This window comes from Mytilus edulis, chromosome 7, assembly GCF_963676685.1.
Source record: "Mytilus edulis chromosome 7, xbMytEdul2.2, whole genome shotgun sequence".
Classification (NCBI taxonomy): Eukaryota; Metazoa; Mollusca; class Bivalvia; order Mytilida; family Mytilidae; genus Mytilus; species Mytilus edulis.
In genome coordinates this window covers 45,994,274-46,021,241 of record NC_092350.1, presented here as the reverse complement: position 1 = coordinate 46,021,241, position 26,968 = coordinate 45,994,274, and the positions used below count along the sequence as shown (strand labels likewise).

Here is a 26,968-nt window from a genome sequence, read left to right as displayed (position 1 = left end):
ACGACCTTTTTCTATTCCAAGTTTGTGAGCTCAAATTATAAATCTTGTTAAACACATCTTTGAACATATGGTAATTTCAATAAGTATGGCTCAAAATTAAAATTTGGTTTGAATAATCGATAAGTTCTAAGTTTATTTCCAGAGGTCTTATTTTGTCTTTTTTCAATTAAATAATTCTTTCTTCCATATGTTGCAATACTTTGAATATAATTTCTTTTACACCATATTTGTAATGTTTATTTTAGATGAGAGCATTTTATACTCTTTTAAATCAAGTAACTTTAAGATAGCATCAATACTACTAGCCCAAGAATTCTTCCCAGCTTTTGATAATGTATTTGAGAGAGAGTTAGCATGTGTTAATAAAATATTATTTTTAACTTGCATTTTTTTACAATATTTAATCATGTTTGTTAAAATATCTATCATTAGATGATAACGAAGAAACATATACGGACAGATTGTATTATTTTTACTTGATATATCATTTCTAGTTTTACATTTTTATTAGATAAATGAATCTACATCCTATGTACCTCCAGAGTCAGAGGTAAGTATACATTTGATAATAGTATGCAATATTTTGTACTTATTTCTATTGGAAAAGATTATCAGTTGAATCAATTAGAAATGCTTATTAAGAATATATTAATGCACTTGTTGTCCCTTTTTTGGTTTATTTGTACCATATAATGATAACAACACAACAAAGGGAAATTATGCCAAAACCACTACTTCAACCTACAATTGCAACCTGCTCTTTGCAAATTTGGTTCAAAAACAAACAGAAAAATGTTAGTATATTTCATTCAACTGTACCTTTGGTCTTTGGATAACCCGATCCCCCCAACACAGAAAATAGTATCAGTACAACAGATCATGTCAACCACCACAGACTCCAAAGCAAATAAGATGTAGATTTAAACACAGACAAAAACAAACCACATCAAAACATGTTCAAGTTAAGTAAATACGAAGTATGACACTTTAGTTTTTCAATACACTTTTGGTCTTGGCTCATACATGTATCAATTTCTGCAATAACGCATTTTTTGTAAATTATCACACTTTGGTTTGTTGTCCATAAAGAAGTGCCGTCTTAACCTTATTGAAAAGAAAAATAAAGACAAGTTAATACTTTTTCCTGCTAAAGTGTCTTTTAACGAAGAATAAATATGTACAGACAGATTGTCTGATTAATAATGATCCCGTAAAAGTATTCACCAGGGTTTTCGATATCACAAACTAGTCAAAACATTTACTAAATTTTATCATCGGTATAAAGACATCATTCGTAAATATAGCTCAACGTGCAGACTTCTAATACGTTCAGGTATTTCACATCCAATTTTTTATGGAAATATTCTTTATAAAGCACAAATGTGTCAGTATTCACCTCAGACACTTACAAAACCTTTGAATAGACTTATTAAGAAGGGATATAATTACGATACTGTTGTCAAGTCATTAAAGATTGCATATTTTGGCGTTAATATTGAGTCACTGATAAGGTCTTTGCATCGGAACTAAACACATTTATTCTAAAAACAGTTGTTGGCTGACACGGGTTATGTTTTTCTCACATATGTTATGATGGTATGATACTAAACCCCTAACGGGAAGGATTGTGCCTGATGTTCATATGATGACATCATAATCTTTCAGTCAGTTTAATTGAAGTCTGGAGCTGGCATGTCAGTTAACTGCTAGTAGTCTGTTGTTATTTATGTATTATTGTCATTTTGTTTATTTTCTTTGGTTACATCTTCTGACATCAGACTCGGACTTCTCTTGAACGGAATTTTAATGTGCGTATTGTTATGCGTTTACTTTTCTACATTGGTTAGAGGTATAGGGGAGGGTTGAGATCTCACAAACATGTTTAACCCCGCCACATTTTTGCGCCTGTCCCAAGTCAGGAGCCTCTGGCCTTTGTTAGTCTTGTATTATTTTAATTTTAGTTTCTTGTGTACAATTTGGAAATTAGTATGGCGTTCATTATCACTGGACTAGTATATATTTGTTTAGGGGCCAGCTGAAGGACGCCTCCGGGTGCGGGAATTTCTCGCTACATTGACGACCTGTTGGTGACCCTCTGCTGTTGTTTTTTATTTGGTCGGGTTGTTGTCTCTTTGACACATTCCCCATTTCCATTCTCATATGCAAATGTAAACCCCCTACATGTAATCCATAGTTACATGTACTGTACATTTTCCTTAAAGTATAAATCAACTAATTTGGCCCGGACATAGAGAGCATACTAGAACGTAGGTCCTAAGCATAGCTGTATCTTTATCAATAGGTGAAGTTCAAAACTGTATGTTGGTAGTTTTCGGTATAAAATGAAAGCTAACGAGTTCACTGTGGAATTTTTGTTGAAAGTTTCTTTTTACATGATATGAAAAATTATATTATACATCGTAATAGATTGGCACATTCGCTTGTCTATTTTATAGCACTATCTGTCCATATACTACGTACGTTTCTAGTGTTACCCATTTATTTATCTCCGTACGATATGTGAAAAGTAAAATCACAAAAATACTGAACTCCGAGGAAAATTCAAAACGGAAAGTCCCTAATCAAATTGCAAAATGAAAAAGCTTATGCACATCAAACGAATGGAAAACAACTGTCATATTCCATAATAAGCATTCGATCAAATGAAAAACTGAATTAAAAATAGTTAATCATTGATGACTGTATATCTGGCTTATTTTTATTTTAGACTTTTCTCTCTGACACAGAAAGTAATGCAAGTGATGACTCATTGGGGAGTGGTGACACTACTACCAGAACCTCTGTAAAATCAGAGCTCCAGTCTGAAGATATCAATCCTTTATACAGTAAAATGAATGTACACCCAGTTGCTGAATTTGTGAAGGATTTTGCAGATGTTCAGCAAAAAGAGAACGAAGAGCCGGTAAATTTTCATAATTAATCTGTTCAGGAACCGCTACATTGGCATGTAAAAATAGGGTTTGTTTTAGTCAAAGAAGTAATTATTATGAACAATGAAAGGAAATCATTATAAATTAATCATAGTTTTTTTTAATGTACACAACCAAAAATTATTCTATTGCAACAACGTTTGTAACGTTAATTTTGATTGGATAACGTCACTTATTTACATGGCACCAATTGACAATTGATGCTATGGGACGTACGCGAAAGCGCAGACGGCATATGACAAATTTTTATTACATGTTTTAACGTTGTTTTCTGTCAGTTTCATTAGAATGGAGATAACAATATTTTATTTTAAGCTCCGACGGCATCAATTGGGGATTTGATGGTCGCAAATACCCGTTTACTGTCTCCGCTAATGCGTCTCCAGTAAACTTAATTTGCGACAATCAAATCCCCAATTGATGCCGTCGGAGCTTAAAATACAATACAGTTATCTCCTAAATGTTTATCTATCATTTAACTGAATTGCGTCGGATACAAATCATCTTCCTCATGTAAATGAGTATCAACACATCTATTTCCCTATTTCGGGTTTGAAATATTTCAACGGAGATTTTGTTACTGTTGTTTCAATATTTCAAGACATCTTCAAAAGAGACCAACATTTTTCTTATCTATCGTTTGTGAATGTTATAAAATCCATCAAAGTCTGAAATATTTACATAAATACATTTATATTTGTGCGTGCACCAGCAAGACGTAACTCAAATATAAATATTTAAATTCAATAATTTTATCTCCTTTCCTCAACAAGCTTAAGACCAGAGAAACATTAACAGTGGGTGCATCAGTAGCATCAACAGTATCGTTAGATGCTATAAAAGGCAATCCTCGAATTGTATTGTCTGTTATTGGTGAATACAGCAAACTGAAGCACGGTTATACTAAAAAGGACAAAGAAACTTTACTGAAATCATTTAAGAATATCAGTATACGAGCAGGAAGTATGTATTGAAATGTTTATATCTATTGTATACAATAAATTTCAACTAAAATGTACATTTAGGTCAATATTTCGTATTGTATGTTTTTTGCAAACCTGCACAAACCAAGTTGCTTTTTCATAGGTGCATACCAATATCACCAATTACTCAGTATGGAACTGCATATTTGTTCACTGTGACACCTTTGTGTATGACAGATACATGTACTAGTATGCGGAATACTTTTACGTTTAGATTTTCACGCAGAGGTTATTTGTACGAATTTAGCGATCACTTAAAATGTGTGAAAATTTCCCCTGTGCGAATATCTTGTAGAAAGCAGACTTTATTGATGTGAAAGAAAGCAGACTTTATTGATGTGAAAGGATATATAATCGTTAGATGTGTGTGTTAACATCGTTTCGAGAAGAAAATATAGCGACTATTATTATAGCATGCATAGCCCAAATAATTAAAAAAAACGGAAAGACAGAAAACAGTACTAACCCCTCACCAAAAACGAACATAGTTAAATGTTGTGCTAACAAAATGACAGTTATATTATGGACAAATATCTTTTTGTTTTTAATTACTTCAATTTGATCATTCAGATTTTATTTTTTGCACTACTGAACTTTTCTTCCAATCGTTTATTGTAGCCAAATCCGTCTAGAGTTGTATCTTAGAAAATATCACTTTTTGGGCTTTTTCTAAATTCGCAAAGTAAATACAGACGTTTGCTGTCGTCGTCAGCATCTCATCAGTTTTGCTAATTTTGTTAAAAGGTTATGCATTAATATCTTAAGAACATGTTTTAGAACAAGCCTACTAGCTTATGATAAAATCTTACTTTCGAGTTGAATGATTCAGATCTAGTTGTTTGAACGACTGCCAAAATGAAACAACAGCTCACTAGGTTATGTCACATTTCGACTTTATCTTTTAATATGCTGTCATGTTATCATGATAAATGAAAAATTGAAAAACAGCTATAGAAGATTATTATCAACTGACAGAAACATTTTGTTTTTATTCCCATGTTTTCATTTTTATTTTTTTTTTTGTCTATAAGATAATCCCAAATCAGCTGCAGATTGTTTCCAACGCTTTTTGAAGTTAAAAAGATTATTTCCCTTAATTACCAATTTTACAAGATGTATGTGTTCAACACCATTTTCTTTTTTTTTAGTTGAACATTCCTCACATGTATATATCGGGGCATATTAGTAGAGTTAACGTTCGCATTTCTAGTCCCAGAAGAAATGTCAAGTTTTTTTAAACACTTCGTTCGAACGTAACAATTAAGATGTCAATAACAAAATCAAGCATCATAATGATGTCATTTAAGAGATTTGTTTTTCTTAATTAGTGTGGTTTTCCTCAACTACATTTGTAAGTATGATACAAGGTATGATAAGGTCTCTTCCTATAACGACGTTGAATACTTCTCTTCATAAAACAAAATTGAATTACTTCTTTCGATCTGTCAAATGTGTATTCTATTGCAAGAGGAATTGGCGCAGATTCTATATACCCTTACATGTACGGGTGTTTCCGGTTTATTTATATCATATCTGATTCTTACCGTTCCAGGATTGGATAGTTCCAAATTACTCTCGTGCGATTTATAACTGATTGGATTGATTATTACAGGATGTGGATTTCTCTACCATCAAAGAAATATGAAATGGATGCGGAAAATTGAGAATACCAAAGAAATTGTAGTAAAGGATGTTCCTGAAATAGAGTATCGGTATTTTGAAAATGACGTCGAGGTAAAACTAAGTTTAAAGGATTAACTTAGCAAAAAATCATTGAATTAATTAAGTCATGTACTCACATTTTTTCCGACAAAACACTGAATTTTGTTCTGTTTTTATTTACTTCAGAAATAGCTCGGAGATCGAATGACATGTTTTGATGTTTGATTTAAAAACAACATACTGTATATTCAGAAACGATTATGTGCATTCATTATTGCGAGTTTTTGAAAATAGACAATATTGCAATGTAAATCATCGTGTCACCTCTGTTCGTCCCATTTCGTTACGTTTCATTGGGTTTCGTTTTCTTACTTTAGCTTGCCTTTACCAAGAGTTATAAAATTTATACTTAATACCTTCTTCTACTAAACTCAGATCAATTTAGAAATTAATTGGCGTCAATTTTATCTTTCATGAGTTATACCCCATCATGCATATAAACATTAAGAAATTTAATGTTTGCGTTTTTTGACTGCAGTTTGCCTAAACCTAAAATGACAAAATGACAAAAAAACCGAACTGCGAGGAAAGTTCTAAACTGAATGTGCATTATAAAATGACAAAATCAAAGGCTGTACCGTATTCCTAACTTGTTACAGAAATGTTCTTATGTAGCAAACGGTGTAATGTACCTGGTTTTATACAATGTAGCTAGGTAAACCTTACTTTTATGACAGTCACATAAAGTTTCAATAAAGATAAAAATATCAATATTTACCGCATTTGTAATCACAGAAGTAACACGACGTGTGCCACCTGTGTAGCAGGATCTGCTTACTTTTCGAAGCACCCGAGATTATCCCCGGTTTTTGGTGGTGTTCGTGTTGCTTGTCTTTAGTCTCCTATTCTGTGTCTTGTGAACTATTATTTGTTTGTTTGTCTATCTATTTTTTTGGCGTTGTCAATTTATTTTCAATCTAAGAGTTTACTGTCACTCTAGTATATTTCGCTTCTCTTTAATAAAGATACACAACATGCATATACTCAAAGCCAATTAGCAAAAACGGAAGACAAGAATACAACAATTTACCATAGCACAATGACAAAAAAGACGGGATGTTAAGAATCTATGTCCATAATTATAACATTGATTCGTGCATGTTTACAGGCGCAGGGGCATCTGTGACCCATGGACACATTCTCCATTTATTTTGAGATATTTCATAGGAATGATGCTATCAAAATTGATCTAAAAGGTTTCATATCTTCGAATCTTACTATTCCTCAATAACAGAAAAAAAACACGCACACATTTGAATTCACTGTAGTTTGTCATCGTCTTTCCATTTTTCATTATTCAGATTTCACCACTTAAAGAACACGAAGAAGATCTGTTCCTGGAAACAACTTCTCATGATTATAATATAAAACTTCTAAAATTAGAAAGTAATATTAATACATCTCTTCACGTAAAATTTGGAGATGAATCAGGCAATAAAGGTAAACAATTTATTTTTTTGTTTACATTCTACTGTTATTTGTATACATATACCATAATATACGTTTTGTTGTTGTATATCCCATCACTATCGTTAACGTAAAGGACTAACATTTGATTCTACAATTAAATGTTTTAACATGCATATCAACTCCGTCATAATTGAATAACAACACAAAACACAGGTTGCTACTGGGATATCAACCTTGATGTACAAAATAAAGCATGTGTCGTCATATAAACTGTTTCTCATAATGTGAATCAACATGTTAATCAATGCATTATCAATTTGAAACTTCAATATTACATTGAACGTTAGACATTGACCTTTTAGTGGGGCAAGGTTAGAAAATGGGGCAATTCAGGTCTAGAAGACCTATGAATGAATTAATATGCCAAATTGCTGATTTGAAAGAAGTTATTTTGTACAAACTTGAAGATGAATAATATAAGGAAATGTTGTATGCCTGCCAATAAGACAACTATCCACAAGAAACTAAATGACACAGAAATTAACAACTAAAGGACTTATAGCCTTAAACAAGGAGTAAAGCCCATACAACATAGTCAGCTATAAAGGCCCCGAAATAACAAATGTAAAACGATTCAAGCGCGAAACCTAACGGCATAGTTTATGCACAAAGAATGAGCGAAAAAAAACCATGTCACACATCAACAAACGACAACCACCGAATTACTGGTTCCTGACTTGCGACAGCCACATACATACGGAACCGGCAGGGTTTAACGTTTTAGCGACAGATCTCAACTATCTTCCTAACCTGGGACATTGGTAAAACAGGACAACATAAGAACGAACTATAAACATGATAAACATCAGTTGGAAAAAGTTTAAGAACATGTAAAAAAAAATGACATTCCGTCTACAAAAAAAATCCTTTTAACCCCATGATGAATGGGATAGTAGGAGAAAAGTGAAATTGACAAATTTGCATATTCAATGTTTGGCAGTTATCTTCAAGTATCAGTTTAATTTAAATTGATCATACTTTGAGTAATGAGCTGTGGGTACAGTTGCACATAGTTCAAACATTTGTCATATTACAGTTCGATTGCCAGTTGTCTTGGTTGTCGTAAACGGGGATTTAGACACACTATCACATGTTGCTAAGGCGGTTCAGTGTGGTATATCAGTAGTGGTTGCAAAAGGGACCGGAGGAGTATCTGACTTACTTGCAATGTGTATTGAAGAGTAAGGATAAACATGTACCTTCAAATATAATTATGTGAATTTGATAGTTACCTTCAGTTCAACCTTCACTTAGTACTAAAATTTAAAGTTTTGCAAGAATCTACAATACAAATGAAAAAAGTACAGAAGACATCAGAGGAATATTTGAAACCATGAGTCGAAAACAAAACTGACAACGACATATCGAAAAGCGGAAAAGCAACACAAAAGACAGGTTACAGTCTGAAATACACAACAAATAAATTCTAATACTGAGCAAGGAAACCTTACCATAATAAAGGGATGGTAGCATGTGATTATATCGAAAGGCCTACTATCATCATTACTCATAATTGAAGATTTGCTGTGTAAAGTTATGCACCTCTATTGAGATACGTCAACAGAATGACATGTACGTTGTGTATCACATTCTAGCATATGGGAATATATGTCTCTCCACTGTACCAACTGATAAAGCAATGTTCTTATTCTCTTTTGATGTATACCTGAACAAAAATTTTCTATCTATATTGTGGTTTTTTTTTTAAACATTTGTCGGATTTTGTCTGATAAAAAAAAACACCTTATACATGTTATATTTTTCTAGATCTCTGAAAATAGTAAGTTCTTTCCTTGCATGCTATATAGATATTATGTTGTTTTCAATTTCTTTGTCATTCTTATTCATTTGATTGTGTTTTTATTTTAATAATTTTTAATATGATTGTGGTTATTTTTGCTCTTCATGATTATATTCTTTTTTTCTTTAAGCATGCGAAACCTCCGAAAAGTTTCTCCTCTGGTACTCAATAGAAAAATAACAGAGGACGTTTATACGAAAATTGAAACAGCTGTACATATCATTGCCAAACGATATTGGCTGGTAATTTATTTTTCTTATTTTGTTTTACATATTTGTTCAATATGTGCCACACATCTTGGGTTCTTTGTTTCATTGATATATTTATATCTTAAATTCCTAGTGAAAATCAAATTGATTTTTTGTGAAAAATCCTTCGTTTTAAAGATTTATTAGTATATTAAATTTATCTTCATTTTTAATGTCAAATTTTAATCAAAATAAATCAAGGGTTCTTGGTAATTTGGGCTGGGTTGTGACGGTCTTGCAATTAAGATATTTGTACACGTATGCAGTTCATATGATCATGATTATTATTCGTATAAATAATTGATGTCTTTAAATTATGAAATGAAATAGTTTATAATCATTTATGTTTAACTTACTTTTATATGCGTGTATGTTTTTTGTATTTAAATGTGTTTGCTGACCCCGTGAGCAGAAATGTCATCGTTTTTCTTTTAGGTCACAATATTTGAATTGATATGTGACACACCAGAAAGTCTATGGGAACGACTTACAGACGGGATAATCAGAGCGTGGTCATATGACCAAGGTATATTTAATAATTTTTAAGCCATAAAATAATTGTTTTCGACTAAAACATGTCTTCCTGTGGTACTCTTACGACTTTATCATAAAGCATAAACACCTGCAACCTGCAAAAATAACATTCATGGTACCATATGCGCATTTCTTTAACCAATCCTTGTTCAGTGATGCTCGCGATCAACTTTCTTGAAAATTCTAAACCTAGTACTAACTTTGAAAAACTGGTATAAACCTAAAAGAGAATCAAACAAACAAAAATTATTAAAAATGTAATGCTGTGTCTGTAAGTACTTAATAGTATGCAGAATTTAAAAAAAAATACGCTCATTTAACGCATGAAAACCATTTATCAAACTGGTAATAAATATCAATATCAACTATGACATTGTACACAATAAACACCTTTAATTTTCGTTTCAAACAAAACATTATTAGCACTATTGACCATACTGAACAAGTCTATATTAAAACAGTTTAGTCCGTTGGAAAAACATGTTTGTTTTAATTCGTGCATTCTAACCAATTACTTCAGCGAAATTACATCAACTCTATTCATGTTTCAGAGGCAAACTACAGTTTGTATGTGCCATCTTTTAAAACAATTGACGCTGGTGTCATCTCAATTTCGAAATATGTGGCTGATATTGATTGGCTGTCCAAAAAAGAACTGTTTGGTGGATACTGTTTAAAGTCATCTAAACAAAGCAATAAACGGGTAATTTTTCCAGACTAAATAAAATTACAACAGTATGATATGTGTTGGTAATAATAATTTTAATTCCAATTTTCATTTTGAATAAAACCATCCAAACGTTCATAATAATAAACACTTATTACATGTAAGTTAAAAAAAATGAAAACTGTTATCATTTATCATAATGAATAATTTTGCAAGTTCACAGTTGCCTCAGTCTTTTCTTCCTCCCAGATGTGAGCATTTATGTTTGGGTTTTTTTGGTGGTTTTTTTTTATAATACATGCAATAAACAATGGACAATATTGTATTAATAAACCTAAGACACACAGGTGTATACATTTAAATTTTTCAGTTGAATGAGATTGTGTCTTCAGCAATCCTTGACCAGACAACCGATGTTATACGTCATTTGAAGAACACAAATATCAATTTTGATGACAGTTTTGTGAAAGATTTGTATAAAAAGGTAAACTTGTTATAAATACAAAAAAGGTTGTATTCCCTCTGTTTTAAAGAAATGTAAGGTAAGAACTTTAACCAACCGAAAGAGGTGATATGAAGTGTAATGTAATAATTCTAAAGAAAATATAAACACCGTTCAACTTGGCAACTCACAAAACGTATAACATTTATAAACTAATAAATACCTATTATTACGTAAAATAATACAGTTTATTAACCACCAATTATCATTTTAGAATCAATATGACGAAATATTCATGTACATGTAATGCTTACAATGTCAATAGATTATGAATTCACTCAGAGGTTCAAATTACAGATTACTCAAACTAAGAATGCATAATTGTTAATATATCTCTTTATCAGACAATTCAGATGAACAAGAAAGAGGAGAATGAGGGTCATACTGTAGTTGATATATGGAAGGTAAAATGTCTTCATTTACACTTTTTGCTCATAAATATTAACAAAATATGTATCTTATAAAAAGAAGATAAGCATAACTTCTTTTACAACGAGGTAGCAGGAATACGTGAAGTCTGTTGATCAATTAGCTGTATCCCAAAAGAGTCATATCTTTAGAATATACATTTTTGTTTTATATTGTTATGATTTAGATTAATAACTTCAAATTTATATCGATCAGATTGAATTCGAAGAGATCATCTTTTTTGGCACATATTTATTTTTATTTTCATGGATTCAGTAAAAACGAAATGAATCACGCACTTCTCATTTATTTTGTACATAAACAAGTTAAATGATAGAAAAGCTATTTATTTATTTAGTGGTTATTCTTTAAGGCTGAAAATTAAAAAAAAAAGAATGCTACCGAAAACAGATATCTTGCCATTGGTCGGTGAATTGAGCTTTGTGTGAAAAACAAATACGTTCTATTTCTTCATCGTAATAGTGTGTTATCTTTATTATTTTTATGAAAAGAAAAGTCCTTACCTGTGTCAGTTTCAGTGAAATACCGTATAGCGGGTTATTTTCGCAGGTGTAAAATTTCGCGATTTAGGGGCAAAAAAATATACAAAGACTTTTGTAGGTTTTTTATTTATTAGTCGTAACAAGAACTTTGATGTTATTACTAATTAGGTTATCAAATTATCAAGACTTATTTACAACTCTTATGTAATTTGACACTTATTAAAGAGGATAATTACTTTTGTGCTGACATGAATTATCATTGATATGGTTATATTTATAAATTAACTGTTTACAAAATTTTGAATTTTTTAAAAACTAAGGCTTTTCTACCTCAGGCATAGAGTACCTTAGCTGTATTTGGCATAACTTTTAGGAATTTTGGTCCTTAATGCTGTTCAATTTCGTACTTTATTTGGCCTTTTTAACTTTTTTTGGATTCGAGCGTCACTGATGAGTCTTTTGTAGACGAAACGAGCGTCTGGCGTATATATAAAATTTAGTCCTGGTATCTATGATGAGTTAATTGATAGAGTGACCACGAAGGTATGCATTAATTTTTGCGATTTTCTTTCAACCGCTAAACATGCAAAAATAAACATCCCTCGAAAATAACACGCTATACGGTATACATAATTTAAATTGTATTAGAACTTGGTTGTTCTATTTATTGTATTCTTCTAATTATTAGAATGCTAGTCCAGATGCATTTGACTACTTAGAACAGGACGCTTCGGAAGAACATCGTGGGAAAACAAAATCAGCAAACGCTGCTGAATTTGAAATAGGAAATAACTTGTTAAAATGTAAGATTCATTATTTCACGTCTGAAAAAGTGCACTACAGTACTGATGAAAGCTACAAATAGTTTTCGTCGTGATATTCTTTTTAAGTATATGGGTTAAATTCCTCTACAACAAAGCAATAACTTTAAACACAGAAACATATATTTATGCGTGTACCAAACACGGCTGTCTTTGATTTATATAATTTCCCGCAGAAGTCGTTTGTTGATGTTTTTTATACCGATTTGTCGAGCTTACTTTTATATATGGTAATTTTTTGTTGACTACTTTTGAATAATGTCGTCTTCAATGAATGATTTGTTATGTGCAGGTTTTATTCTGAAAAAATGTAAACATCCTCTGGAATATATGAACACAAAATATTACGACTTATTTGGAATTTCGAAAGTGGATGATATATTGATGATTTCGTACGTCTTTTCGTATGTCCATTCATACATTTAACCGTAAATTGCAATTGGATAATGCGACCTACTTTAATTCATAGGAATATTCTTCATAGTACAAAGAAATGTTGTTCAATTATTGGATAAAACAAACTTTCTAATTGAAACCTCTCCCAGATAAAACATTGTATTCTAACATCACATTTTGATATAAAGGTTATGTCTTATGAACTTACTTATTCAACGTTTGGTGACAATTAATTGCACAAATCCCAGCGAATTTGAAATCATGGAAACTGCAGTGGCTGTACATGGAGTATACATCTACCAGTTAAAACCATATTCGAGAGCGTGCTTTTCTCTTCAAGTGTTCAATATAACTGCTCCAATACAGCTTTTGAACGCAGTTTTCCAAGTGTTCCAAATGTTAATTAAAAGTTGAAATTCTCAATTTAGCAGTGTGAAGAACGCCATTCAATTGATGACGAAAATTATGCATTACCACTATCAATTTCCTTCCTCATATGAAACTCATCACAAAAAATGTACTTAATATGACCTTCATGATGGATTTCATAGTGGCACATGATAAACGATTAGGTAGCACAAATGCTAAAACTGACTTCCCATAAAAGAAAAATGGGAGGAGGGGATGGTTGGTGATGCTTAGTCGTTAATTGTATGTGTAGTGTTTTGTATATGACTCCTTGTCGCTCGTCGTCCTTGGGGGTTTTGTTCGCCATTGCGTTGTTAATTTGACTCGATTTATGAGTTTTAAATGTTACCTTTGTTCTTCTGTTGTTATTGTTTCACCATTGTACTATGTTATTAGAGTGTAGAGTCATCAAACATGTTCAGCGCCACCACATTTTGTATCTGCCTCTACCTACGTCTTAAAAGCCTGTACTACAGTGGATAATATTTGTTGCTGTATATTATATATCTTTTCGGCGACTAGTTATGCATACAAATGAGTTTGTTAGTTTATCGTTTAAATTTTACTATTGTCATTTCGGTGCCGCCAATAGCTTATTGTTCTCTACAGATTTTGTTCATTGTTGAATGCAGAACGGTAAACTATTATAGCTGTTAACTATTATGTCAAAAAGTCCGTTTTATGTATGGTGGCGTTTGTTTTTGTTACAGTTCAGTGTTTCTGTTGTTTCGATGTTTTTCACAGTTTTGGTTTGTGATCTGGATTTGTTTCAATTCAATCGATTTATGCCTATTGAACAGCGGTAAACTACTTTTACCTTTTTGTTCCATATCATCTCAATTTTCAACACTTTTGTATAACACAAATAATTTATAATTGATTAGGAACAGTATACTGGTGAAATGCTCGGTGTTATCATTTTTATACCCAAGCTGCAGCGGATGAGACATTAAGTGTAACTATTGTCCATCCGTACGTTTTTGCATACGTCCGCATTACGTATGTCAACAATTAGTTTCCGTTTTGAAACTTATATACGATATTAATTACCACAAAACAATGCCTAAGTTTGAATTAGGATGGCGTCATTTTTTGGTTTGTTTTTATCGAAATATATGTCCCTCTATATAATGTTAAATGCAGACTTGGCATCAGCTTTGTCCCATGGACACATCTTCCATTTATTATATTTGCAAGGCAATACATTTGTGTTAAACAAAAATATTTGTCAAATAGAAATGGAATCTTGAATCGGTTTTTAAAACGTTTAGAAAAACATTTCGCTCGACATCGTATACATATCGTGTGTTTCTGTTACAAACATTTTATTCAATTAAAACACGGGGCAAACACATTGTGCTTATTAAAGCTATTTATCATTCTGAAAAAAGATTAACAAAATGAAAACATACCGACCGTGAAATATCTAAATTGTACTTGATATTTCAAATTTCACAGCAAGATATGATTAATTTTTGTTTAAAGTCTGATTTCTGTACAGCATTGTCAGGGATATTCCATTCTATTGCATTATTTGAATTTATTTTATTATCCATGTGAGTCATATTCAAACACTTAATTTGTTGCGCATCTCTTTGACGGCAATACAATAATATATAATATTAAAAACTATGGAAGGAGAATTTATGTATTTTGAATATGAATTATTGGCCAATACGCACCAGGTTTGGTATATCAAGACTAAAGACATCAAATACTTATCTGAGGCATGGTATAACACAATTTCTATGTTCGGCTGTAATGGGTTATCTAAACATTCACACAATATCAGCACTAATAGATAAAGCTCGGTATACTTTATATTTCATTTGCAGCCCCGTTAAGTATGAACATTTTTATGGTGGTTATCGAATTAACTGAACTACCGTAAAACTGTAGAAATGTGCATTCTTCATAATAATATGTCACACGCTAAACAAAGCTTTATTAAGATGCTTGCGTTACTATCATTAGGGCTTTGCTTTTCAAGAGTTGGAATGGTAACTTGTTGTCAAAAAACGAGAAAACAAGAGTCAAAAGAAAACATAAAGAAGTCTGAACATGGACAAGGTGACAGTGGATTTAGATTTTGTGTCTTGTCGAATAACAGAAGAGTTGCTGGTGAATTATGGACAACATGTAACAATCCTATGTGTGAGTTTTTTTTTTTATGACAAAACTATCCATTTATTATTCACTTCATTCGCTTTTGATAATCACAATCTTACACAGTGCGTGACAAGAAGTTATTTGATGGTATTTTTGGTTAAAAAAATGAACACTCGTGATCATCAGTGATTTTACAACATTCACGCTGATCCTTAAACCTTTTAACTTTGGAAAAAAACATCAACGTTATCATTTTGAAATCTTTTTCCATTCGCTTTTAGTAAGCAACAAGCTATCATGTTTTTCATCAGAAGAAATTGATGATGGGAAACACGTTCCTGTAAAATAATAAAAGCTTATAAACATACCTTCTATATTTCGACAATCAACACAGTGATATTCATATTTGGTATATAACTTTTGTGTTTTCTAGTAGCTGCTATATTACTTGACATTCTAGCTAATATATAACTGTGGGGATCGGATGTGTATTGATAACTTACGATCTTCTGTAGGCTTGAGGTGTACCGAGCTCCTATTAAGTTGTCGGCAAAATTACTGAAATTAGTTTCTTAGACAACATTTTAGCCACATATTGTGTTCTATGTATGTCAAATAGAAAAACTACAATCGTTCTTCATCTATCTATTAGTGTTTTAAAATTGTATTTTTCAATATAGGACATTAGACTTTGCAAAATATCCACACAAAATGTATATTTATCATTGAATTTTATTTTAAATTTTCAGTAACAGCTTTGATAGCCAGTTGCTACCTAAAGGCTATGGCTAAGATTGCAGAAAATTGGTTTGAGGATTCACTTCAACGCAACTTAGAGGACCATTCTAAGTAAGAGTATTTATAATATATACCTCAAGTATATTTTTATGTTTTCTAAATTTCAAGTTTATTTGCTTTATCAGTTTCAGATTAATAACCTAATAATTCGATAGATTATCTGATGTAAGCCTGTCGATATGCAATAGATTTTAGATTAATTTTAGAGCTTTTATTTCTTGTGCAAAAATTTCATAGGTGTTTAGTCTCTACTCAGTATATTTGAGTTTTCTATACATATTTTCTATTGGTGAATCCTAATTTCAGCCTTTTCTCAAAGAGAGCTGAAATTCTTCTAGACAAACTATTTAAACATAACGAAGTGATGGCAACTCAAGTACTAGATCATGTTTCTGAAGTTTGGGAATACATTGAAAGCCCTCTTCATTTTGGACATCAGTTTGGCATGGAAGAATTTATTTCCCATACATCTACTCAAAAAGATGCAAACAAACGGCTGTATTCGTACAGAAATGACAAAACAGATAATAATGAAGATACCACAAAGGCCAATGAAAATAAGGCTCAACATCCGGAGTGTACCGCCTTTATCAAGGTAAAGCTTTTCAAACGAAAATGGGATGTGTTTAGTCTGTTACTCCGTGATAAAAATATGATCAATGATCATTACTTTGTCTCATCTGTATTAAGGAAATATTCCTTTACTCTTAACTACTAGATATTCACTGTTATATTGATTTAATTTGAATTTGACTACAATTGCACGTTCAGCTTATTTAAGAAATAAGACGTCATGTATGTGTCTTTCTGTATCATCATTTATTGACGATAATTTGCACATCTGCAACATGAGCATTAAAAACACAGACACGTCGAAAAATTGATTGAAACTATATGTTACAATAGTAACTCATGTCCATCTGTCTTCTCATATAATTGTTGAAATGATGCACACATATAATGAACTGTTAAAATAATCAAATGATTAGACAATAAACAGCATGAATTCTTAAAAATATTGTATCTGACAAAACATCTACATTAGTATGATGTCAGAACACTGATAACCGTTTTTAACTTCCAATGTGTTTCTTTTGTTTTTCCTCAAGCACCATCACAGAGAAAAACAATGGTATAAATTTGTTACAGCACCAGTGTGTAGAATGATGATTGATGTGGTAAGTAAAATCTGTCGTTTCCCTTACACATTGTTGTCAATATAATTGCATTCTATGAAATTGTTATACAAGCGCAGGATTTTCTCGCTGTATTGAAGACCCATTGGTAGATTTCGAGTGAGTCTGCTCTTTTGTCGGGTTGTTGTCTCTTTGTAACATTACGTATTGCCATTCTCATTTGAATAAGTCAGATATAAAACCAGGATTTATCTACTATGACAATAGAAGACAATGTATGTACGAACAAAGTCAGGAATATTACAGCTGTTTTCTGTTCGTTTGGTATATTTTAACTTTTGATTTTGTCATTTACTAATGGATTTTTTTGTTTTTAAATTTCTTTGGAGTTCGGTAGTTTTTTTTTTATATTTTCCTTTTTAATGTAATCTTTACAATTATACGCTCATTCTAAATCATGTTTAATATCTTAAATTTGTATATCATAAAAAGACTCATTTTTGCAAATATTTTTATCTAAATCTGGTTTAGAAAATATTTTTCCATTAAGAAAAGAATTCTTAAAATTCTTTACAAAATCTCGTTTTCTTCGTCAAGTTAAACTACTTAATTTTCTTCGTCAAGTTAAACTACTTAATTTTCTTCGTCAAGTTAAATTATTTAATAGATTAACTACTACTTGTAGTGAGTTTAGGTGAATTATCCCTTAATGTCCATGTGGCTTCTATATCCAAGTAACTCACCTTTTTAAATGACCGGATCGATTTTGACCTTTATAAACTATTCATTTAAAATTTTCTTTGAACATACTCAACGACTGGAGATTCAGTATGTTCCCATCTATTTGTCCAAGTACATGGCTTACATGCATGCACTATAAAATGCTATCCATAATTGAATTTTCATTGTAGATGAATAATGAAAGTGAACTCTGAAATACTGCATTAACGAATGCTACGACTAGGGCGTCATATATTCATAAAACATGACAAAGTATTATATAAATATAAGAAGATTAGGTGTAAGTGCCATTGAGACAACTATCCATCCAAGTCACAATTAATAAGGTAAACCATTACAGGCCAAAGTACGGTCTTCAATACGGAGCCTTGGCTCACACCAATCAGCAAGTTGTAAAGGGCCGCAGTAATTAATATTGTAAAAACCATTCAAACAGGAAAACAACGATCTAATCTGTATATGTTATATAAAAATCCAGAAACGACAACCATTTATGAACCACATCAACAAACGAAAACTAAAGACCATCAGATTCCAGATTTTATGACCTATATATAAAACAAATCTTTTAACTATTTGTCAGGTTTATCAGTTTTGTTTCCAGAAATATAATAAACTGTCTGCAAAATAACTGGAATGTATGACTAAAGTTTGTGAAAAAGAAATATCTCATAAACAACGTTACAATAATTCATGCAATTTAAGAAACGGAATCTCACTTGAATCCTTGCCACAACAACAAAAAAGAATAATAATTTTGAATTTGACATTATAAAAATAGGATACATATACACATTAATAATTTAGTTTGAATTATTCTGCTGTCATCACATCCAAACTACCAATAATTGATGTTGACTTGGGCAAAAAAAAAGTGAAAAAAACTAAAGGGATATTCAAACAGCAATACGCAAAACACAATTTACATGTAGAAAACTAGGCGGAGCAACCTAAAGCCCACCATCAAATGGGATTACCATAGGGTGTCTCGAAGGCAAGCCAATCTTAATCTTCTTAAGGCACATGTCATATTGCTTGCATAAGTGCACAACCAGTATTCAGTCTAATTCGGTAGGTCAAATACCAAGGAAGAGAGACGGGATTGTAGTTAAGTCTTTGAAACGGATATCCTATCACAGTCAACCAACTAATGATGGCGTTTGTAGGATTAGCATATAGTGCGGTGACAGAAGTGTAAAAAGTCGTCTAGACTGCGAGTTTAATCTCCCAAAATAATACACGGCTAAAAATAATCTTAACTTCAATACAAATATATCTTTATTTTTTACCCTGTCGTCAGAATTTCGTATGGTCACATTTTTCTAAAAGGCCGTTTTAATTACTAGTATATATAAAAAAGAAGATGTGGTATGATTGCCAATAAGATAACTGTCCACAAGAGACCAAAATGACACAGACATTAACAACTATAGGTCACCGTAGTATATTGGAGCGTTTCAACCCCCCTTTTTCAAAATGAACATTTGTGTATCTTTGCTTACATTTAATTGAAATGAATTTTTTTCTTAATGTATTTTGATATATCAAAATATTCCTTTCAGTAATTTATTTTCTTCTAATCTATAAACTTTGCTTCAGTTTTGACTTTAAGGTTATTTTCATTGTAAATTAAGACAAAAACTAGTTTTTTCATAGTAGTAATATAAATTATCCCATAATATTTTTAGCATATAGTTTTTCATAAAACTAGTAACTGGTAAAAATTTCAAACCTAAATATGAAAAAAGTCTTAAGAAATCAATGCAAAAAGAATACAGTAAAAACCTAAATTTCAACACGGAACTAACACTTCCCTTCCATCACATTTCGTATATTAGTCAATAATTTGATCTCAGCTGATATATGAAATTACTAACTTTTTTCGCTATAGTTTAAATTTTCAGACCGTTCAGGCAAACCTTTGTTTAATATGCACATAGACCAAGGTGAGCGACACAGACTCTTTAGAACCTCTAGTTTTTACTATTATCAATGCAATGTCGTATTTACTAACATTTGTTGCTTAACATTTTAAAGTTTATTTTCTTTATTTTAGGCATTCTTTATTGCAGTTCTCGTAATGTTTTCCATTTTTATCATGACTGATATGAACTACAATTCCATATCTGTATTGGAATGGATAGTTTCCGTCTGGATAATTGGTGACATTATAGAAGAAATATTTAATTTAGTAAGAGAAAACGAATCCACGTTACAAAATCTGGCAGCAATACTAATACACAATGCACAAAATGCAATGCAAAAACATTATTAAGTAGTTACAAATTGGTAACTATAGAATCATCATTGCATCAAGCTTAAGAGTAAATTATTTAGTAATGACCACACATGTTTGTTTAAGGTACAACAAAAACAAAGAAAAAAATAAATACAGGTCAATTAATGTTTAAGTTGATCAACCATGAATTTCACTTTTCTTATTAAGATCCTTTTGGTAATTTCTGCAATTCCAAAATAACGCATGAAGTGCATAAAAGAAAAACATATTCCTATAATTCTTTGCATTGTCAATTGTTGGACTTAATTTTGGTCTTCTGCGTTTTTGTTTAATCAACATTTCAACGTTTGAATTTTGTTTTTGAACTTTCAAGTATTTTGCTTAATTAGTCACAAAAAAGAAGGGAAAAAAAGCATTTCATGCAATAAAATTGGTACCGTTAATTATGTTAAATGACCATACACTACAACCTAATTGTAATTTATCAAATTATTAATATTGTGATTTTAATACGAGAAAGAAAAAAAGACACTATTTCATTTATTCTCGGAATTATTTTACAAACTGAATACTTTTCAAGAACAAACACAACTGAACCAGATTCTTTTATATAAAACATTGATAGCTTGGTCTGTTGCGTTTTATGCAACTTCAATCTATATTTTAGATAAGGCCGGAAGATGGAATCTGTTCGCCACAACGTATATTTCTGCATATTTTTGACATATGGAACTTTATGGATATTGTGTGCGATGTTATGTACATCAGTGCCTTCATAATGCATGTATATGGTCCCGCGGAAATACTTGTTCATACTAGACGAATATATAGTTTGGCATTGTTTTTGATGTTCCTTCGTCTATTCAATATTCTTCTAATGTTTCAAAATATTGGTATCATCATTATTATGGTCAAAGAAATGGCAAGTATAATTTACTAAGGCATACTTTCTTCAAGTTTTGTATTTCCAATTTGCAGTTACATAGTGAATATGTGTTCCTCGGTTTATTTTCTCATACTTCCCTATGTATTTTGTTCTTGAGGTTTCTGGTTTTTAAAGAATCGTTGTCTGTCATTTTGTCGTTGTGTTTTTTTAATTTGAGAACCAGTTTTTGTTAACCTCCAATTTTCATCACTTGGGTTGTAGGTTTTCCAATTATCTAAAGATAGTCGTACTTTCATCTGTGAAATATCAGAACTTACGAGATAGACATCTTTTCCAATGTAATAATTAACTCGTCTAGTTAAATTATTGGGATCCTTTAAGGCTAGTCGATTCTTAATTGATATTTATATTATATTGACCGGTTGTATCTTAGAGGAGCGACTTTCCCGTTTAACTTATTGAATGTTTTGTGATGTCAAATATCAAAAACAGTTGATTGAAAGAAATATGATTATAATAACTCTCAGATGAGAAATATTTGGTATCATTATATTAACAGAAATGTAGTCAGGTGTTTTACATGTACTATGTTTATCAAAAAGAATAATCAGTTTATTTTGCTTTGATGTATATGTTTATATGTTTCAGCTAATGGATTTATTGTATTACCTGGTCATTCTGGTGATTTTGATTTTTGCTGCTGGTACAGTTTATCAAGCCAATATTTATCCAAATCAAGATGTTAAACCATTTCCAAGTGGAATAGAGAACTGGCGAATTTGGACAATACTTAAAATACCGTATTGGCAGGTTTACGGCGAGCCGTTCTTAGATGTATTGGAAGGTAAGCATTAAAAAGAGTAAAATAAGGGTAAGGTATCAAATTTATTGGTACTATCATGACTTTGAGTATAATTGGGGTTCATATAAACTCTTCTATTGAAAACTTTATTATCAAAGTTTCCTCTTATGTATGTATAGCCCCATTTTAGCTATTTCGTGGTTCATAATACTGTATGTGTTTGGCCTTGCACATACTTAATTGCAGAATATAAAACTGTTCTATGCAGCATCATCTGTGTACACTAATGTAAAAGGCAAATGCAATGGTTTTCTTTCACAAACCATCTGATTCTAGAGAAACCTTCCCAACGTACATGTACGCTAGGGTTCGATCTACCAAACGTTTTATCTTATTCAAATCATTGGCGTTATCTCTTTGCTTAAGCATGTTAACGAGGTGAAATATGAATACAGTTATCTGCATTATCTCAAACTCTCAATAATTATTGTGAAAATCACAACAGTTCAATTTATAAGCTCCAGTTATTTAAAATGTTCAATATAGCACATGCATTGCTTAGCTTAAAATAATAGGTAATGTATTTATTTTCGTTTTTCTTTTGTACAATTGTCAATAGCTCTTTCAAATCTCATTCCCAGTTTTCTTGACAAAACGTAATTTAACGCGTCCATATAAAATACGTTTGAGTGTATGAGATACACAAAAAGGGATGTTATGATTTGCCGTTTTTTTTCTTCGAAAAGAAACCAGTTAAATACGTAAGCTTAGGCGCTTAAACATTCGATAGGTAATCTTTAACCATAACTCTTTTAGCCCATGTTGACAGTAGATATTATAACGGGATCACATTTAAAAACAAAAAAAAAGTAATCATGTTTTTAAACCTACCGCTTTAAACATTGTTAAAGTGGGAGAATTAATTTGTATTCCATCAGGATCCTTTGGCTATAGAAACTTGAAAGGCCTTTGAATGTCTGTCTTTTGCCTTTGTCATCACAACAAGTTTAGGTAACTTTTAATTACCCTGTTGATACTCTTTACCAAGTTAGTAACAGTGTGATGTGTAAACTCTAAGTGAAATATAAGTAGTAAAAATCCATTCTCAATGGGATAACACCATACACATGTCTGCTTTTTTCAGTTGTTTTTTCTTGATTGTAGAAAATTATTTGTATGGACTTACGGCGCAATACATCTCAGTCTAACAGTTAATTTCAAATGATATTTTACAACTCTGTGCACTGTAGAGTGTTGTTTTTAAACAAACTGTCAAACAACAAATTGTAATTTCGTTTCTGTTTATTTTTTTTGTATATGAAAGCATTTGACACGTCGGATAATAGTAATTGTACCGATAATATATCAGTTTGGAGAAATGACCCAACGGCTGAGCGGTGTCCTACCAAGGACTGGATAACTCCTGTATTCGCAGCGTTTTACATGATGCTGTCGAATTGGTTGTTATTAAACATAGTAATAGCTATGTTCAGGTTTGCATGAATATTTGTATTATAAATTATATGTGTAGATACTGTAATTTTGAGGAGTCATTTTGTCGTGTAACTAGCAAGATTTATCATTTTTATAAATGTGCCAGGCATGTTTTGGTTCAGCAACTTTTTAGCAGGTATCTCCACAACCAAAGTTCTAATGTTTAGCTGTTTTGTCTAAGATGTATAACAGGTTCATATGCAGTATATCCTCATCTGCAAAATTTATGTATTGTATATATAAAAGAAAATGTGCATGAGAGAACTCTTCACAAGAGACCAAACGACACAAAACTTAACAACTGTAGATCACCGTACGGCTTCACAAGGAACAAAGACCATACCGCAAAGTCAGCAACAAACGGCCCCGAAATGTCAATGTAAAACAATTCAAGTGAGAAAACTAACAGTCTACTTTATGTACAAAAAACAAATATGTAAAATACAAACAAACGACAACCACTGAATTACAAGCTCCTGACTTAGGACAGGCACATACATACAGGATGTGGCGGGGTTAAGCATGTTAGCGGTATCCCAACCCTCCCCTAACCTAGGACAGTGGTGTACAGTACAACATAAGAACGAACTATACAATTCAGTTGAAAAAAGCTTAACTGATCAGATAGATAAAGTTACGAATACTACACAGAGTGCACGTGGCAGGGTACTTGTATATCCCAACAACAAACAGACATTAAGTACAGATCTGAGAGTACTGACAGCTAGTTAAAAGTCACTTTCAACTAATAAAACAATTCATGCATCTAAGACTAAATTATAAATCAGTACACATCGAACATCAAATGGATTTAGTGTAAAGACGACATAAACAGTTCGAGAAAAACATGGCCTTGTGCAATGCCAAGATACAGGTATCGACAGATTGTAGATCCGTAAATGTGTATAAGTATGTAGCAATAATATTTAGTTTGTTTTTTATTTACTGATTACAAAATCACTATTAAAACTAATAATTAATACTATAAAGGATCGACAAGCTTTGAATGTACCAAAGTTATAACATGTAACATATTTGATATTTCTATATACAAATGTACGACACACATTTCTGTTCTTAAAACGAGTTTCTATAGGTACCTTCATCATGTATTGTGGAGACCACACACTGAAAAAGAAATGAACAACAGGTTGCATATCAGAAACAAAAATAAGCAGTTAAAATGGAGATCCTCTTAAATCAAAATGGTTTCTATATTATATTCACCATATTTTTCTTTGGTGGCCCAAATCAAATATGCAATGTAAGGTATAAAAAGCTTCATAATCAACCCCAATACATCTCAACTTCTTCTTTAACTACACGTGCAAGTTATGAAACAGTTGCACTTCATATTTAGAAAGTCTTGTTGTTAATATTTCAAAACAACTTTTGAAGTGTGTTGCATTGATTAAGCATGTTTCTGAACATTTCAAATACGGGTCAGTATTCAATGTAAACTATTTTTTTTTGCAGTGCACGATTCAACTCAATAACAGAAAAGTCAAAACAGAAATGGCGATACCATAGACATGCAGTTGTAATTAGTTATGAAAATAGAATTCCGTCACCAATAAATCTTGTCGTGAGGTCAATTGGCCTTTTCTGTTATGTGAAAAGGTGTCCATGTTGTCCTTGTTTCAAACATCGACCAGAAGGTAAGTGATTGTTCTGTATAACTGTATGATAAATATTTACCCTTAAAGTGTTATGAAAACAACAGTATCCAATTCTGTTTTACATTGTAAGAGAACATAGTGTTTTCTGTGTCCTGTGCATGCGTATATATTATGTGCATCGAGACCAGTGTTTTTGTCCAGAAAATTAGGTTGTTGTGGTTATTTTGTGCAAGCTAAAAAAATATTTCATTTTGTCGACTTTTTTTTCTCACTCTCAGTCATGCTTGAGTTAATATTTAGTATTTTTAGGCATTCATTATAAGAATAAGAAAATGTGTTTTGATTGCAATTTGACAACACAATTCATCTCCATGGGCCAAATATCTTAGATTATTTGCATTAAAAGATTATGTTTACTTAATTGTGAATAGAAAAGTTGTCAGTATTAGTTTTTTAATCGAGTAGACATTGGCGACAAATGCATTTGTATTTACCGAACCATTACTAAAGGATGTATCACAAATCTATGGCACACAGATTTTTGTTTTTTTTAATAATTTGTATTTGTATTTTTAAAATAACAGATAATTGTCAACTATTTAATTTCAATTTTCCGAAAATAAAACTGAATTTTAATAGAAAAAAATATTTAATTGTGAACGCTATTTGATTTGTTTGTACACTTTCAAACCTTGTTTTCTGAATAGCTATTTATGATATTGTTATTGTATTTAAAATAAAAATGTATACTTACAATAGTTATTGAATCTCGTATAATCTTTCTATATTACAAGAGCATTTAAATTTAATAACCTGTATAATTAGTACTTGGAATTCATCGTACAGGTTGATTATTTTTCAATAAAATATCAAGTAAATATATATATATATATCTGTTCGGGATCTTTTTTAGATAATTTCATGTTAGTATACTTATGTTTATCTTGTGATAATGAAGAATTTTGTTTCAGGCTATGCAGAGAAAATGTTAAAAAGACAGAGAGAGCTTGCCGAGGAAATAATTAGAAATGAAAATGGCGACAATTAAAATTCAAGGCAAAAATAAAGCGATGTCTATGAATAGACATTTGTCAAACTCTTTATTGATTACGTTATATAATTACGTAGTTTGTAACAAGACGGTACTATTTGTATTACATGCAAGCCATGATGCTAATTGTTTTTGTGGCTTTTCTACCAATGAAGTTAATAAACATTATTTATTATAAATACAAATGTAAGTAAGTAAATTATTTATTATAGAGACAAGTGTTTTTCACAAAATATTATATAATACAGTGAGATATAAAAACAATAATTAGAACACCCGACCGTTTGGGTCTATAAGTCACTTTAAAAATAAATTTCAATGGAACGACGAACAAAAATACATAAATGTTGTCGAAAACTTTCATATAAAAAGTTTTTTTTTCTTACTGAAAGCTTGCAATAGATATTTAGCAGTTTTCTTGGATGTTGACATAGTAAATATTTAAACTGTGCTTCATTTGATATTATACATAAATTGTCTATTTGTGAGAAATGTTGAAGTCGCAGATTGTTATAAAAGTTACAGTTGATGAGGAATTGAAATTCGTTTTCCACACAGTTATCGCTACACATTTTACACAAATATATCAATATAATATAATATTAAAATGTATCCATTTTTCAGCACAAAGGCTTTAAATGATAATGAAATCAATGATTTTTTCTGTCAATATTTCAAT

At 31.2% G+C, this 26,968-nt stretch overlaps 1 protein-coding gene across 1 annotated transcript; it reads left to right on the top strand.

Moving 5' to 3' along the window:
• The first annotated feature begins 232 nt into the window (after positions 1 to 232).
• LOC139483154 (transient receptor potential cation channel subfamily M member 8-like) lies at positions 233 to 26,343 on the top strand. Its single transcript, XM_071267188.1, has 23 exons — positions 233 to 334; positions 512 to 550; positions 2,729 to 2,923; positions 3,725 to 3,914; positions 5,547 to 5,668; positions 6,958 to 7,096; positions 8,163 to 8,307; positions 9,058 to 9,169; positions 9,611 to 9,701; positions 10,261 to 10,412; positions 10,747 to 10,860; positions 11,223 to 11,282; positions 12,478 to 12,592; positions 15,389 to 15,568; positions 16,273 to 16,372; positions 16,628 to 16,916; positions 17,431 to 17,499; positions 20,255 to 20,389; positions 21,105 to 21,359; positions 21,972 to 22,167; positions 23,450 to 23,618; positions 25,096 to 25,277; positions 26,210 to 26,343. The coding sequence occupies exons 1-23, from the start codon at positions 233 to 235 to the stop codon at positions 26,284 to 26,286; spliced, it is 3,228 nt and encodes a 1,075-aa protein (XP_071123289.1). The 3' UTR covers positions 26,287 to 26,343.
• Positions 26,344 to 26,968: the final 625 nt, after the last annotated feature.